The sequence below is a fragment of the Babylonia areolata genome, chromosome 33 (assembly GCF_041734735.1).
Source record: "Babylonia areolata isolate BAREFJ2019XMU chromosome 33, ASM4173473v1, whole genome shotgun sequence".
NCBI classification, from domain to species: Eukaryota; Metazoa; Mollusca; class Gastropoda; order Neogastropoda; family Buccinidae; genus Babylonia; species Babylonia areolata.
The window spans coordinates 14832340-14850437 of record NC_134908.1 but is presented as its reverse complement, the minus strand read 5'-3'; the positions used below and the strand labels follow the sequence as shown (position 1 = coordinate 14850437).

Here is an 18098-nt window from a genome sequence, read left to right as displayed (position 1 = left end):
CCTTACAAAACTTGTAACTGGAAAATGTCTTGATGTTGCCCTAATTCATCGTAAGTTAGGTTGTAAGCTTCCCAGAATGTCTGCAACATCTTACACACACACACACACACACACACACACACACACACACACACACACACATCTTAACAACTAGGCAAAAACTAATCACCGGAGGATGTTTCTACGTTGCACCAGATCACCAAGAGTAAAGAGTTCCATATCCACACACACAAACAAATCATCACATCTTGGCTAAAACTTTTAACGAGAAGATGTATCGATGTCCTGTTCACCAAGAGTTAGGTTGCAGGTTTCTCAGAATCCCATCAATCTTACACACAAATCCACCCCCCCACCCACCCACCCCCACAAAATCATCATAACTTTGCAAAACATAACTGGAGGATGTCTTGACTTGCTCCAGTTCACCATGAGTTAAGTCGCATATTTCCCAGAATCGAAGCAATCATACACACACACATTCATATACAAAAACAAAAAAAATCATCATGACTTTGCAAAACTTATAACTAGAGGATGCCTCATCATTGCCCCAGTCACCCTGAGTTTGGCTACAGGTTTATCAGAACTGGAATGGAGAAATCCACCATACACGCACATACAAATATTATCACAATTTGGCACAAAGTTATAAATGGAGGATGTTTCAAGTGTGAGTTCGGTCGCAATTTTCTTAGAATCTGAGCAACGCTCCACAAACACACACAGAAACTAATCATTCTAGATTTCTCAGAATCAGAACAATCTCCCCCCCCCACCCCCACCCCCCACACACACACACAAAAAATCATCACACCTTGACAAAAACTGACCACTGACGGAAGTCTTGACGTTGACCACAATCACCGTGAGTCTGGCTGCAATTTTCCCAGAATCCAAGCAATGTTCCAAACACACACACACAAACAAATCATTGCAGGTTTCTCAGAATCAGAGCAACATTCCACACACACACACACACACACACACACACAAAATGACAACCCAACAACATCACAACTTGGCAAAAAAACGGATCACTGGCAGAACCATCGACCTTGACCCCAATCACCGCGAGTTGGGTCGCAGGTTTCCCAGAATCCACTGGCTGCGCAGCTGAGCGCTGAAGTCTGTGAGAAAGGAGTTGGTGTGGGAGTCCTTCTCCGACTTCTTGCACTCGAAGATGACCACCAGCGACACACGCGGATCTATCTTGGTAATGAAGTAGGTACTCTGCACCTTCTGCACCACCACAACCATAAATAACACATATATCAATGAAGAAATGAATGATAGTAATAACAATAATGATAGTGATAATAATTACTGGTACTACTACCACTGATTATAATAATAATAATAATAATAATAATATATTATTATTATTATTATTATTAATATTATTGATAACAACAACAACAACAACGATGACAACGACAACGACAACAACAACAACAGTAACAATAATGATGAACATAATGATTAAAATGATATAAATAAATACATGAATGAATAAATAGTTAAATGTGAATAAACAGTTAAATGATAACTGCTAATAAAAATAAATAAATAAATAAATAAATAAATAAATAAAAACAAATAAATCATCATCATCATTAAAGTATAAATACGACACTGAATCTTCGGCGGAAACAAATCAATGCACTACCACTCATGACTTTCACAGGCATGCATCACTCGGACCTACTGCACTACAACAATAACAAATGATACTGATATCAATAATAATAATATCATAATGATAATTGAAGTATCTAAATTGCTGTGAATCTTGTGACCTTCACATGCGATAACTCTGGCCTCATGCACAATAATAACAACAATAACTTATTGTATTAATATGTTTTGAAAAAGCATTTGATTCAGTAAACTGAGTACCTTTCACAAAGATATAATGTATCAAGATAAATAATAAAGTATTCAAAAGTTTTAAAATACAAAGAGAATACCGTCAAGGAGACCCAACATCACCCTATCTGTTTGTATTGTGCTCTGAAAATTTTGCCCTGAAAGACTGGAGAAGATAAGGTGCTAAAAGGCATTAATGAACTGGATACTGTATGGAGAAAAAAAAAAGAATAAATAATGAAAATAATGGTGATAACAATATCAGCTGAATCTTGACCAGAGGCACCCAAGTGCTTTCACACTGCTCAATCACATGCATGTATGATGACTGTGCAATCGATAAAAGAGGGGGAGGAGGAGGGAGGAAGGCAATCACAGTTAAACTAACATGCTTAATATGACCCACTGGCAAGGGGCTGATTCCCTCTCCATATCCCTATTACCCGTCGCCTTATTTGCTGTCTTTTATGTCTCTTACGTCTGTGTTTAAAATTTTATCATTACTTTTCTGTGTTAATTTCACTTGAATCATTCATGTGTAGCATTCATGCTAGGGTTTTGTTGTTGTTTTTCCTTTGGTGTGTGTGTGTGTGTGTGAGTGTTAGTGTGTGTGTGTGTGTGTGTGTGCGTGTGTGCATGTGTGTGTTACTCACTTCCGTTCCGTACAGATGTGAGCGATGTTGTGTCTCTCAGTTTGACGCTGTGTTATACTCGTACATTATACATGTATTAAGTATTAAGAATAACTACATTTATATGCGTACATGTTTGTGTGTCTCTGAGAACAACGGCAGATGTGTAAGTCGGCCAAAGTGCAAGTATCTTCACCGTTGGAAAATAAAGATTCATCCATTCATTCATTCATTCCTGTGCAAACTACTTCCCCTCTGAAGGGGAGAAAACCAAAGTAGACGCGGCTAGTTACCTCCCCCCAGTATATTACCTCCCCTGTATGTGCCTTTTGACCGTGAATCAAAGCGCTTTCACGCCAGTCGTTCACACGCATGCATAGCAGATTCTGAGGGACGGAAGACGGAACATGAATTCTTGTAAACAGAAAGCCCTAGATAGTGTAGACCAGAAAGACCACTCACATCCACACACCATATCCACCTCCCCACAAACCCACACCTATCCACTCACACCCGTTTATCCACACCCATTCACCCTGACCCACACATATGTCCACAAACACCCTAACGTTTCCTCCCCACATCCCAACTGACCGGATCGTAGAAGTAGTTGGTTTTGAAAGCTGAAGAGGCAGAGGTTCGAGGCAGTCGCTGAGTGACCAGCATCAATACATTGGGCCAGTGCTGGATGGGCTGGTCCTGAAATGTAGCACATTACGTTACATGTGGAGTGATGGCCATGAGTGACCAGCATCAATACATTGGGCCAGTGCTGGATGGGGTGGTCATGAAATGTAGCACATTACGTTACATGTGGAGTGATGGCCATGAGTGACCAGCATCAATACATTGGGCCAGTGCTGGATGCGCTGGTCCTGAAATGTAGCACATTACGTTACATGTGGAGTGATGGCCTAGAGGTAACGCGTCCGCCTAGGAAGCGAGAGAATCTGAGCGCGCTGGTTCGAATCACGGCTCAGCCGCCGATATTTTCTCCCCCTCCACTAAACCTTGAGTGGTGGTCTGGATGTTAGACATTCGGAAAAGGCGATGAACCAAGGTCCCATGTGCAGCATGCACTTAGCGCACGTAAAATAACCTACGGCAACAAAAGGGTTGTTCCTGGCAAAATTCTGTAGAAAAATCCCACTTTGACAGGAAAAACAAATAAAACTGTACGCAGGAAAAAATACAAAAAAATGGGTGGCACTGTAGTGTAGCGACACACTCTCCCTGGACAGAGCAGCCTGAATTTCACACAGAGACATCTGTTGTGACAAAAAGGAAATACAGTACAATACAATGTCATTGCTGCTGTGTGCACATGTCAAATGACTGGTATAAGGACAAGCCTGGTGCTTCTGTTTTTTGAGGAAGTGTCTGGGATTGTTCCGGTGTACCTTCTGTGTGCTAGCTGAAACGGTAGCATAAGCAGTAGTGACTTGAAGTTGTGTACCTTGTGAATGGAAAGAGTTACCATTTGTTAATTACATCACATCACATCACATTACATTATATTATATTACATTACACCAGGTCCGGTCACATCACGTCATAGTATGTGATATGATAAAATATATAATATGATATGATATGATATGATATATGATAGGATATGATAGGATAGGATATGATATGATATGATAGAATATATGATATGAATGATATGATATATGATAGGATAGGATGGGATATGACAGGATAGGATATATGATAGGATAGGATAGGATAGGATATAATAGGATAGGATAGGATATGACAGGATATAGGATAGGATAGGATAGGATAGGATATGACATGATATGCTCTTCTTCGTTTGTGGGCTGCGACTCCCACATTCACTTATATATGTACATGAGTGGACTTTTACGTGTAAGACAATTTTCATCCCGCCATGTAGGCTGCCATACTCCGATTTCGGGGGTGTGCATGCTGGGTATGTTCTTGTTTCCATAACCCACCGAACGCTGACATGGATTACAGGATCTTTAACGTGCATATTTGATCTTCTGCTTGCCGTATACACATGAAGGGGGTTCAGGCACTAAGCAGGTCTGCACATATGTTGACCTGGGAGATTGGAAAAATCTCCACCCTTTACCCATCAGGTGTCGTTACCGAGATTCGAACCCGGAACGCTGTAACCACTCAGCTATTGCGCCCACCTGATATGATATGATATGATATGAGAGATATGATATGATATGGTATGTCACATCACATCACAATGCATGACATAACTTAATATAGCACATTATAGCATAGTACAATACAATACAGACTACAGTGCAGTACAGTAGAGAATAGTATATTCGTATTAACAATAAGATTTCTTTTTTAAACACATTCATTCATTCAGCACTTTCAAACTTATCAAAGCACTTCATAATAACAAGTCAGTCAGACACAAAGCACACAAAAACACACTCACACACACACACACTCACACACAATTATTCCGTTCTATTCTCTTCTATTATTACGCACACTCATACACACAGAAACATACGCCCCACCCACACTATACACACAGACACATACCCCCCATCCCCACCCACCCAAACCACACACACAGACACATACCCCCCATCCCCACCCACCCAAACCACACACCACAGACACATGCCCCCCATCCCCACCCACCCAAACCACACACCACAGACACATACCCCCCATCCCCACCCACCCAAACCACACACCACAGACACATACCCCCCATCCCCACCCACCCAAACCACACACACAGACACATACCCCACATCCCCACCCACCCAAACCACACACCACAGACACATGCCCCCCATCCCCACCCACCCAAACCACACACCACAGACACATACCCCCCATCCCCACCCACCCAAACCACACACACAGACACATACCCCCCATCCCCACCCACCCAAACCACACACCACAGACACATACCCCCCATCCCCACCCACCCAAACCACACACCACAGACACATACCCCCCATCCCCACCCACCCAAACCACACACCACAGACACATACCCCCCATCCCCACCCACCCAAACCACACACCACAGACACATGCCCCCCATCCCCACCCACCCAAACCACACACCACAGACACATACCCCCCATCCCCACCCACCCAAACCACACACACAGACACATACCCCCCATCCCCACCCACCCAAACCACACCACAGACACGTACCCCACATCCCCACCCACCCAAACCACACACCACAGACACATACCCCCCATCCCCACCCACCCAAACCACACACCACAGACACATACCCCCCATCCCCACCCACCCAAACCACACACACAGACACATACCCCCCATCCCCACCCACCCAAACCACACACCACAGACACATACCCCCCATCCCCACCCACCCAAACCACACACCACAGACACATACCCCCCATCCCCACCCACCCAAACCACACACCACAGACACATACCCCCCATCCCCACCCACCCAAACCACACACACAGACACATACCCCAGGGTAGGAGAGGATGTCAGGGTAGCTGTCCCTGCCCTGTGGGGTGGTGACGACACCCACACACACTCTCACACACTCAGACACATACACTCAATCCCAAACACACACTATCACACACACATGCACATGCGCTCCCTCCCACGCACACTCACACACACACATACACACACACACTCCCTCCCACACACACTCTAACACACTCAGACATGTACACTCAATCCCAAACATGCTCTCACACACACAGACACATACCCCCCCCCCACCCACCCCCACCCAAGCCCCCCCAAAATAACTAAAAAAACCCCACACTCTCACACACACATATGCACACAGACAAATACCCCCCCTCCCCCCACCACAACCCACACACACACTACCTCCCGCAGACAGTATCACACACAGACACATACCCCCCCTCCCCCCCACCACAACCCACACCACACACACACACTACCTCCCGCAGACAGTATCACACACAGATACATACCCCCCCTCCCCCCACCACAACCCACACCACACACACACACTACCTCCCGCAGACAGTATCACACACAGATACATACCCCCCCTCCCCCCACCACAACCCACACCACACACACACACACTACCTCCCGCACACAGTATCACACACAGATACATACCCCAGACCCCTCTCACACTTACACACACACATACACCCCCTCACACACACTCTCTCTCCTACCCCCACCCCACCAGACCACACACACACATACACCCCCTCACACACACTCTCTCTCCTACCCCCACCCCACCAGACCACGCACACACATACACCACCTCACACACACTCTCTCTCCTACCCCCACCCCACCACACCACGCACACACACACACACCCTCACACACACTCTCAAAACACACACACACTCTCTCTCCTACCCCCACCCCACCACACCACGCACACACACACACACCCTCACACACACTCTCAAAACACACACACACTCTCTCTCCTACCCCCACCCCACCACACCACGCACACACACACCCCCCCTCACACACACTCTCAAAACACACACACACTCTCTCTCCTACCCCCACCCCACCACACCACGCACACACACACACCCCCTCACACACACTCTCAAAACACACACACACTCTCTCTCCTACCCCCACCCCACCACACCACGCACACACACACACACCCTCACACACACTCTCAAAACACACACACACTCTCTCTCCTACCCCCACCCCACCACACCACGCACACACACACACCCTCACACACACTCTCAAAACACACACACACTCTCTCTCCTACCCCCACCCCACCACACCACGCACACACACACACCCCCTCACACACACTCTCAAAACACACACACACTCTCTCTCCTACCCCCACCCCACCACACCACGCACACACACACACACCCTCACACACACTCTCAAAACACACACACACTCTCTCTCCTACCCCCACCCCACCACACCACGCACACACACACACCCCCTCACACACACTCTCAAAACACACACACACTCTCTCTCCTACCCCCACCCCACCACACCACGCACACACACACACACCCTCACACACACTCTCAAAACACACACACACTCTCTCTCCTACCCCCACCCCACCACACCACGCACACACACACACACCCTCACACACACTCTCAAAACACACACACACTCTCTCTCCTACCCCCACCCCACCACACCACACACACACACACCCCCCCTCACACACACTCTCAAAACACACACACACTCTCTCTCCTACCCCCACCCCACCACACCACGCACACACACACACACCCTCACACACACTCTCAAAACACACACACACTCTCTCTCCTACCCCCACCCCACCACACCACGCACACACACACACCCTCACACACACTCTCAAAACACACACACACTCTCTCTCCTACCCCAACCCCACCACACCACGCACACACACACACCCCCTCACACACACTCTCAAAACACACACACACTCTCTCTCCTACCCCCACCCCACCACACCACGCACACACACACACACCCTCACACACACTCTCAAAACACACACACACTCTCTCTCCTACCCCCACCCCACCACACCACGCACACACACACACACCCTCACACACACTCTCAAAACACACACACACTCTCTCTCCTACCCCCACCCCACCACACCACACACATACAGACACTCCCTCCCACACACACTCTCACACACACACACACATACCCCATCCGTCCCACACACACCTACACATACCCCATCCGTCCCACACACACCTACACATACCCAATCCTTCCCACACACCACACACACACCCACACATACCCCATCCATCCCACACACACCACACACATACCCCATCCGTCCCACACACACCCACACATACCCAATCCATCCCACACACACCCACACATACCCAATCCATCCCACACACACCACACACACACCGACACATACCCCACCCATCCCACACACACCCACACATACCCAATCCATCCCACACACACCACACACACCCACACACATACCCCATCCATCCCACACACACCCACACGTACCCCATCCGTCCCACACACACCACACACACCCACACACATACCCCATTCATCCCACACACACCACACACACCCACACATACCCCATTCATCCCACACACACCCACACATACCCCATCCGTCCCTCACACACCACACACATACCCCATCCATCCCACACACACCACACACATACCCCATCCGTCCCACACACCACACACACACACCCACACATACCCCATCCGTCCCACACACACCACACACCCACACATACCCCATCCGTCCCACACACACCACACACACCCACACATACCCCACCCGTCCCTCACACACCACACACACCCACACATACCCCATCCATCCCAAACACACCACACACACCCACACATACCCCACCCGTCCCTCACACACCACACACATACCCCATCCATCCCAAACACACCACACACACCCACACATACCCCATCCGTCCCACACACACCACACACACCCACACATACCCCATCCGTCCCACACACACCACACACCCACACATACCCCATCCGTCCCACACACACCACACACACCCACACATACCCCACCCGTCCCTCACACACCACACACATACCCCACCCGTCCCTCACACACCCACACATACCCCATCCGTCCCACACACACCCACACATACCCCACCCGTCCCTCACACACCACACACATACCCCACCCGTCCCTCACACACCACACACATACCCCATCCGTCCCACACACACCCACACATACCCAATCCATCCCACACACACCACACACACACACCCACACATACCCATCCGTCCCACACACACCACACACACACACACACATACCCGATCCGTCCCACACAAACCACACATAACCCCATCCGTCACACACACACCAGACACACACCCACTCATACCCCATCCATCCCACACACACCCACACATACCCCATCCATCCCACACACACCCACACATACCCCATCCATCCCACACACACCCACACATACCCCATCCATCCCTCACACACCACACGCACACCACACATACCTCATCCATCCCACACATACCTCATCCATCCCACACATACCCCATCCGTCCCACACACACCACACATACCCATTCATCCCACACACACCACACACACCCACACACACCCACACATACCCCATCCATCCCACACACACCCACACATACCCCATCCATCCCACACACACCACACACACACACCCACACATACCCCTCCCGTCCCACACACACCACACACACTGACACATACCCCACCTGTTCCCCACCCACACCACACACACACCCACACATACCCCAGGGTAGGAGAGGATGGCCGGGTAGCTGTCCATGCCCTGTGGGGTGGATGCGGGTCGCTGCGGGTGGTGGTAGCCGTGACCCATGAAGGGCTGTGACAGCCCGTGCGTGTCCAGTACCAGGGAGATGTTGAAGGGGTCGCACCGCCGGTGAAACGCCACAATCCTGAGGAAAAACAGATAGATAGGTGAATGAAGATAGATGGATGAATGGAGATGAATGAATAAATAAGTGGATGAATAGAGGACGGGGGCAACAGCCAAGCGGTTAAAGCGCTGGACTTTCAATCTGAGGGTCCCGGGTTCTTCCTAGTTTGTGGGCTGTGGCTCCCACGTTCACTGGTATGTATATACACCAGTCAGGGATCTTCTCTTGCCATTTTATGCCGAGAAGTTTTCTGAGGCTGGTGGTGTGGAAGTGGTAAAGTGGGATAAAGTGGCAAGAGAAGATCCCTGACACAGAGGTGCTCACACGTGCAAACGTGCCCAGCATCTACACCATCTTGATGCAGACCCAGCTGCGCTGGGCAGGCCATGTAGTTCGCATGCCAGACCACCGGCTCCCCAAGAAACTGCTGTACGGCGAACTCCAACATGGCAATTGCTCCCATGGAGGCCAAAAGAAGCGCTTCATAGACACTCTGAAAGCTTCTCTGAAGGCCTTCAACATCAGCCACGACACATGGGAGCTGAATGCAATGGACAGACTAAAGTGGCGTTCAGCTGTCCACAAAGGCGCCAAATCCTGTGAGGCGCCATTACTGAGATTCAAACCCATGACCTTCAGATTGAAAGCTCAATGCTTTAACCACAAAGCCATTGCTCCCGTCAAACAAATGAATAAAAAAAAGTAGATAAACAAATGAACAAATAAACAAAATAAAATAAACAAGCAGATATGTGAATGAATAAAGTGAATGAATAAACAAACAAAAACAATCATAATAAGCAGATAAATAAATAAATTAATAAAGGAATGAATAAATCAGTAAATGAATACATACATACATACATACATACATACATACATACATACGTAAATGAATAAATACAGAAACAAATGAATAATAGATAAATAAACAACAACAACAATGTAAATAAATGAATAAACAAACGAATAAACAGATACATGAATGAAAAAGGAAATAAATAAATGAACAGATAGATAGATAAATAAATTAAAAAATAAAGGACAGAATAAATAAATACATAAATAAATAAACAAATAGATGAATAAATAAATAAATAAATGATTGAACAGATACATAAATAAATGATTGAACAGACAGATAGATAGATAGACAGATAGATAGATGGATAATCAATAAACAAATAATAAATGATCAAATAAATAAATAAAAGAATAAACAAACAAATACCGAGAGTGTTCAGTGGCATGATGACCAAAACACATAATCATCTGACTGATGCCAGTCACAATAAACCAATGACAATGTCCTGTAATCTACCACACACACACACACACACACACACACACACACACACACACACACACATACATACACACACACACACACATCACACACAAGATCACACTACACGAGTAGTTAATGTTAAATTGAGAAACACACACACACACACACACACACACACACACACACACACACACACACACACACATACAAACACACATAACAAGATCACACTACACGAGTAGATGTTAAATTGAGAAACACACACACACAGACACAGACAGACAGACACACACACACACACACTCACACGAACAAATGCACACACACACGCGTGTGCAAAATGAACACACACACACGCACACAATGAAATTTATTCTGTTCTATCTTTTTCTATTCTACACACACACACACACACACACACACACACAATGAAATCACACTACTTGAGTAGATGTTAAATTGAGAAACACACACACACACACACACACCAATCACCTGGAAAAGTAGTCTTCGGGAGCCTTGGTCAGCCAGTTCTTCATGTCGCTGGGAGTGGACTGCTTGGACAGCGTAGTGTGGAAGTACACGCTGAACTGTACACAGAACACACACACACATACTGCATGGACAGCGTAGTGTGGAAGTACACGCTGAACTGTACACAGAACACACACACACATACTGCATGGACAGCGTAGTGTGGAAGTACACGCTGAACTGTACACAGAACACACACACACATACTGCTTGGACAGCGTAGTGTGGAAGTACACGCTGAACTGTACACAGAACACACACACACATACTGCATGGACAGCGTAGTGTGGAAGTACACGCTGAACTGTACACAGAACACACACACACATATTGCATGAATAATTTTTTCTTTTTTTTAAACATTTTTGTACTGTACAGCAACTTACAACAAACACTGTAGTGGCAAGACTTATAATAATAATAATAATAATATTTTATTTCTATATAACCCTATAATTTAAGCATAAGCAGGCTCTAAGCGCTTTACCAATCCAGTACTTAAAATGAAACGAGAAAGCACACAAGAAGAAGTGGAAACATATAAAACAGAATCATTAACTCTCCCCATACGAACGGCGAAAGAGACGACGTTAACAGCGTTTCACCCCAATTACCATCATCAAAATATTGCATGTGGAAGGCTCTTATACTGAAGAGGTGAATGTCGACAAAGAATACCACAATTCTGACGACGGAAGCTAAAGATTGGGTCATTCAGACACCCACTGGACATCCGAGGGGTCTGTGTAGAGGAGAAGAGAGGACTGGCCGTACTGAGCGAGTTAATATCATAAAACCACAATGCAGAAAACCCACAAAGTGACATACTCTCAGAAAGTGACATACTCTCAGAGCTACAACTGTTACACTCCAACACACACACACACACACACACACACACACACACACGAACATGATTAAACAACTGAGATAATAGCAATTTTCACTAAGAAGACTTAAAATGACGTTGTAGAAGTCTCCACAACATAATCTAGAAACAGCTTCAGAATTTTACTGACAACAAGGCAATGGCACTGGATTGAAATGCACATCCTCCAATTTTTTTGCTTTAATTCTGATTTTTACAATACATACAGTGTATCATATTATAACACACGCATCAAAAGGATAAACTAGAAGTTGAGCATTCACCCCACCATACAGGCAGCCGTATTCCATTTTCAGGGGCATGCCAGCTGGGTTATGTGCTTGCTTCCTTATTCCACTGAACACTGAAAATGATCTTAACTCACTCCGGATGAACAGTTTTCTCCCTTGCTTTCCCCTGCAGATGACCCATTTGTTAAGGTTAGAAAAAAATCACAAAAAATACAAAACACAAAGTAACTGAATGAAACTCCCTGAACTTGACCCACTGACCCCCCTTCCAACGTTGTGTGTACGCCCACCCCCCTCCCTCTCTTCACAGCCCTCAGAAGCTGAGTCACTGTCAGTACCTTCTTGCTGGTTGATTTCTTCATTCAACATCTTCATCATCCTCATCAACACCCAAACCTTCAGTTTGAAGCTTTTCAATCACTTCAGCAGCAGTAAAAAGCCGCTGTCGTGATCTAGTTTCCTCCGAAAATTTTCATTTGTACCGTCTGCAACGCCATTTTCAATATGTATGCAGATTAGCTTGTCATGTGGGTTACCAAGATCAACGGCTGGCCAGCGAGTGTATAGTTATGGAACCTCACGAAGAAACTTTCCATTCAACCCTTGACACATTCGCAAAGCCCAGTGATTTTTACCCCATGAGGAAAACGTGGAAAAAATTTTTAATTGTCGAAACCGCTACAGCATTCCATCATCCGGAGTGAGTTAACATATATGATCTTGTGCCTGCCTGTACATACAAAAGGGGTTCAGGCACTAGCAGGGTAGTGTCTGCACATACGATGACCTGAAAGATAGAAAAAATCTCCATCCTTTCCCTCCGTGTTGCTCTGTGCTCTCACAGGATGGTGTCCGAATGGTTAAGACGCTCACCTGCCAATACAGAGGCCGAGAGGGTCTGGGTTCTAATCCTGCTCTCGCCCTTTCTCCCAAGACTGACTGACAAATCAGTCTACTTGTTCAGATGAGATGATAAACCGAGGTCCCATGTACACTTGGCACACTGAAAAAGAACCCATGGCAACCAGAGTGTTGTCCTCTGGCAAAATTCAGCAGGAGGAATCCACTCTGATAGGTACGCAAATATACATGGAGGCATTCCAGGCCTTCCTGAGCGCGCTGGATTATGAAGCTGCAGGTCAGGCATCTGCCCGGCAGATGTGGTGTACTGCATATGGATTTGTCCAAACGCAGGGATTCTCCTTGAGAAACTGAAACTGTGGAAGCAATGCATTTGCTTTTTATATTTGTCACCTTTTTATCAGCAAACATGTTAACGATTTATCTTTTAAGGATGATAAAGCATTCCTGTATCTTGCATTGACCCCACCCACTGACCTTTGACACCAAAACGCCCTTGAACTTGGTCAGCCAGTGAAACAGAGCCGGCATGGCACTGAGTTTCGACCCGCTTCCAAACGTCTTCTTGCTCTGAAACAGTAGCATAGTCCATGTTCTTTCTCTGTCTCTGGACCTTGCAATTGGAATGAACTTCCTCTTTCGCTTCGTCAAGTCTCCACACTCAGCTCTCTCAAGTCTGGCCTGAAAACCCACCTCTTCCCAAAAGAGCCTCCCTCCCCTGCCTCTTCCTTGTCTTCAGTTTCTCCAGTTTTAGAGTTATGCATGCATGTTAATGACTGGCGCAAAAGCGCTTTGATTTGTCTCTGCACAAGATTCAGCGCTATATAAATACCATTATTATTATTATTATGTTTACTGAAGAAAAAAGCCAAACGTCAGAAACTGAGCAGTCCAGCTTTGTGAAACCATAGATCTTCCCATTCTGTCAGAGGAAGCTGTCTGATGACGCTCACTCGTTTCACAGTGTGACTGGCCTGACCAAAGTGTCAGCTGCAAATGCTAGTTTGCCTCTCTCGAAACGTCAACTATCTGAGCAGAAACAAAACATGTGGAAATCTCACGTCTTTTTTTCTCGGTTTTTTTTTTGTTTTTGTTTTTTTTCACTTTCAATCAAATCAAACCACATCAAATCAGAATCTTGAACTCAGGTATAAAAGACCAGAGAGAGAAAGAGACAGAAAGACGGACAGTGACAAAAAATGTACACATGAAAAAAACCACCACCAAAACACGTTTCCCAGTCTTTGCACTTTCAAATGTAGTCAAATCAATTCAAACCACATCAAATCAGAATCATGAAGATGACAGACAGAGAGAGAGAGAAAGAGGAAGACAGGAGAGACAGAAACAGAAAGGCAGGTGCAAAAAAAAAAAAAGAAAAAAAAAATCCACTCAAAATTTATATGTGCATGTGAGCGCATGCCCAAAGCCTGACTGACTGATGCAGCAGACGAATCATAACCGCCAAAAGGTCGGCTCTACCCAGATTGTGGAGTGATGGCCTACAGGTAATGTGTCCACCAAGGAAGTGAGAGAATCTGAGTGCACTGGTTCGAATCACGGCTCAACCACCAATATTTTCTCCCCCTCCACTAAACCTTGAGTGGTGGTATGTCATTCGGATGAGACAATAAACCGAGGTCCTGTGTGCAGCATGCACTTTGCGCACATAAAAGAACCCGCAGCAACAAAAGGGTTGTTCCTGGCAAAATTCTGTAGAAAAACCCACTTCGATAGAAAAGACAAATAAAACTGCATGCTGGAAAAAATACAAAAAAATGGGTGGCGCTGTAGTGTAGCGAAGCGCTCTCCCTGGGGACAGCAGCCTGAATTTCACACAGAGAAATCTGTTGCGATAAAAAGAAATACAAATACAAATAGCAGCCTGCTGTAAAGCACACAAGAGTCTGGTCTGTAACCCAAAGACTGGCACTATACAGAAAAGAATAATAATTATAACAGACAGTACTTATGTGTGGCACAACCCCCCACCCCCCCATGTAATGGGCTCTAAGTGCCGTACATGAAACAACACATATGTACAATGGTGCATAATAACATACCTCTGCACATGAAAAAAACAACACATATATGTAATGACTACTAAGTTAAACCGATCCTCAGTCAAAGAAGGCTATTCACTTGCATAGCTTTCATCGGCAATCCGGCTGGCTTCTTCAGCGCAACTAGCAACTTTGTGCATCGTATCTATAAACCAAGACAATACTACCAATTGCAGGTATGAACAGTCAAACACACACACACACACACACACACACACACACACGACAAAAATACCCTGCACACGCACACATGGGCACATACATGCTTGTGCACACTTACATGCTTGTGCACACACCCACATGCTCCCCCACACACAAACATCCACCCACAGACACACACACACACTACATGATGATATCAGAAGAGGGTAAAGTGGGGTGGGTAGGAGGAGGAAGAATGCAGACAATTAGCTATGCTTCATGATCATCACACCCAAAAGCCTGTTTAAACAGATAAGTTTTCAAGTTTGTCTTGAAAGAGGACAGTGTTGGTAAGTGATGGAGATCCAGAGGAAGAGAATTCCAGACAGAAGGTGCTTGATACTGAAAGTCCCTTTGGCCAAATGTCTTTGAAGAGGTTTTGGGGACTTGAAGGAGCTTTTCAGCAGACCTTAGAGAACGGGAAGGGGTGTAAGTATAAAGGACAGTAGATAAGTAAGAAGGGGAGAGATCCTTCAGAGTGGCGAAAAAGCCAATATGTCAATTTTGTATTGAATTCTGCACTGGATGGGTAACCAATGAAGCTGACATAAAAGTGGGGTAACGTGTTCCTTTTTTGACTCTGAAAATGATTCTTGCAGCATTGTTCAAAATCGTCTGAAGGCATGACAACAAATCAGAAGGCAGACCAGCAAGTAGTGAACTGCAGTAGTCAATGCAACCGAGGATCAAGGAACAAACAAGCAGAGTGGTGGCTTCAATAGTTAGATACGGTCCAATGATACAGATTTTCCTCAGCTGAAAGTTTGCAGTTTCATATAAATTACTGACATGGTCGTGCATGGACAGAGCTGAATCAAAAAATACACCTAGGTTTCTGACATATGTATATATATATGTCAGCTCTACCCAGTAAGCAGCCCATTGTGCCAAATGCATCCGTGTTTGTGAAGTGCTCAGAGTTTGGGTTTGTGACCCAAAGATTGGCGCCATATATAAATGAATCTTGCTCTTCCTTGTTCGTGGGCTGAAACTCACATTCACTTGTATGTACATGAGTGGGCTTTTACGTGTATGACCATTTTAACTCCCGCCATGTAGGCAGCCATACTCCGTTTTCGGGGGGTGATAAATGAATCAAGTACACGAGTGGGCTTTTACGTGTATGCCTGTTTTTACTCCCACCATGTAGGCAGCCATACTCCATTTTCGGGGGGTGATAAATGAATCAAATACACGAGTGGGCTTTTACGTGTATGCCGGTTTTTTACTCCTGCCATGTAGGCAGCCATACTCCGTTTTCGGGGGGTGCTAAATGAATCAAATACACGAGTGGGCTTTTACGTGTATGCCCGTTTTTACTCCTGCCATGTAGGCAGCCATACTCCATTTTCGGGGGGTGCTAAATGAATCAATAATGAAATGCTGACCCACCTCCTTGACAGCGGCGGAGGACAGCCAGGACAGCAGCTTGCTGTGGGCGGCGTGGAGCTGCAGAAGGGAGGGCAGGAACTGCCACTCCCCCATCAGGATCTGAGCCTGCAGCAGGTGTCCCAGGATGTCACTCTCCCAGCTGTATAACAACACACGCAAAGCACACCTGTTCAGGTAAAAACGATAGGTGACAGGTGTGTGTGAGGTGGTGAGGTGGTGGTTTGGGAGGGATTGAAACAGGTGTCCCAGGATGTCACTCTCCCAGCTGTAACAACACACACACACACATACACCTGTGATAAGTGCACCAGGTAAAAAAAAAAAAAAAAAAGGTAGGTAACAGGTGTGTTACCTGTCTTCAGTTCTGAGGCCCCCCCACCCGCATCCTCCCTCCCCCCTCTGCCTTCACACACGTACACATACACATGTGATGAGTTGGCCAGGTAAAAACAATAGAAACAAGAGAGGCAGAGCCTTCAAGACTTACTTGTGATACACTTTTTTTAAAATCCAAGCTTTTTATGTATTGAGTATAATGCATTTACTGTTATATTTATATTTTTTACATTCTCTAAACTTGGCACTTTGATCTGATATTCGACTCAACAAAAGATCTGTCATTATTATCATTTTTTGTTCAAACAGGAACTTCTTTTGCTAAGCATGAAAGTT

At 45.9% G+C, this 18098-nt stretch overlaps 1 protein-coding gene across 1 annotated transcript in view; it reads right to left on the bottom strand.

Moving 5' to 3' along the window:
* Positions 1-810: 810 nt before the first annotated feature.
* The window catches only part of LOC143276787 (KICSTOR subunit 2-like), a 29325-nt gene continuing 12037 nt past the window's right edge, over positions 811-18098 (bottom strand). The window contains exons 6-11 of the mRNA XM_076581435.1: positions 17427-17565; positions 14248-14340; positions 11752-11846; positions 9821-9986; positions 3096-3200; positions 811-1242 (exon numbers count right to left, since the gene is read on the bottom strand). Coding sequence (XP_076437550.1) covers positions 1069-1242; positions 3096-3200; positions 9821-9986; positions 11752-11846; positions 14248-14340; positions 17427-17565 — 772 coding nt within the window. The 3' untranslated portion in view covers positions 811-1068. The remainder of the gene's footprint in view (positions 1243-3095; positions 3201-9820; positions 9987-11751; positions 11847-14247; positions 14341-17426; positions 17566-18098) is intronic.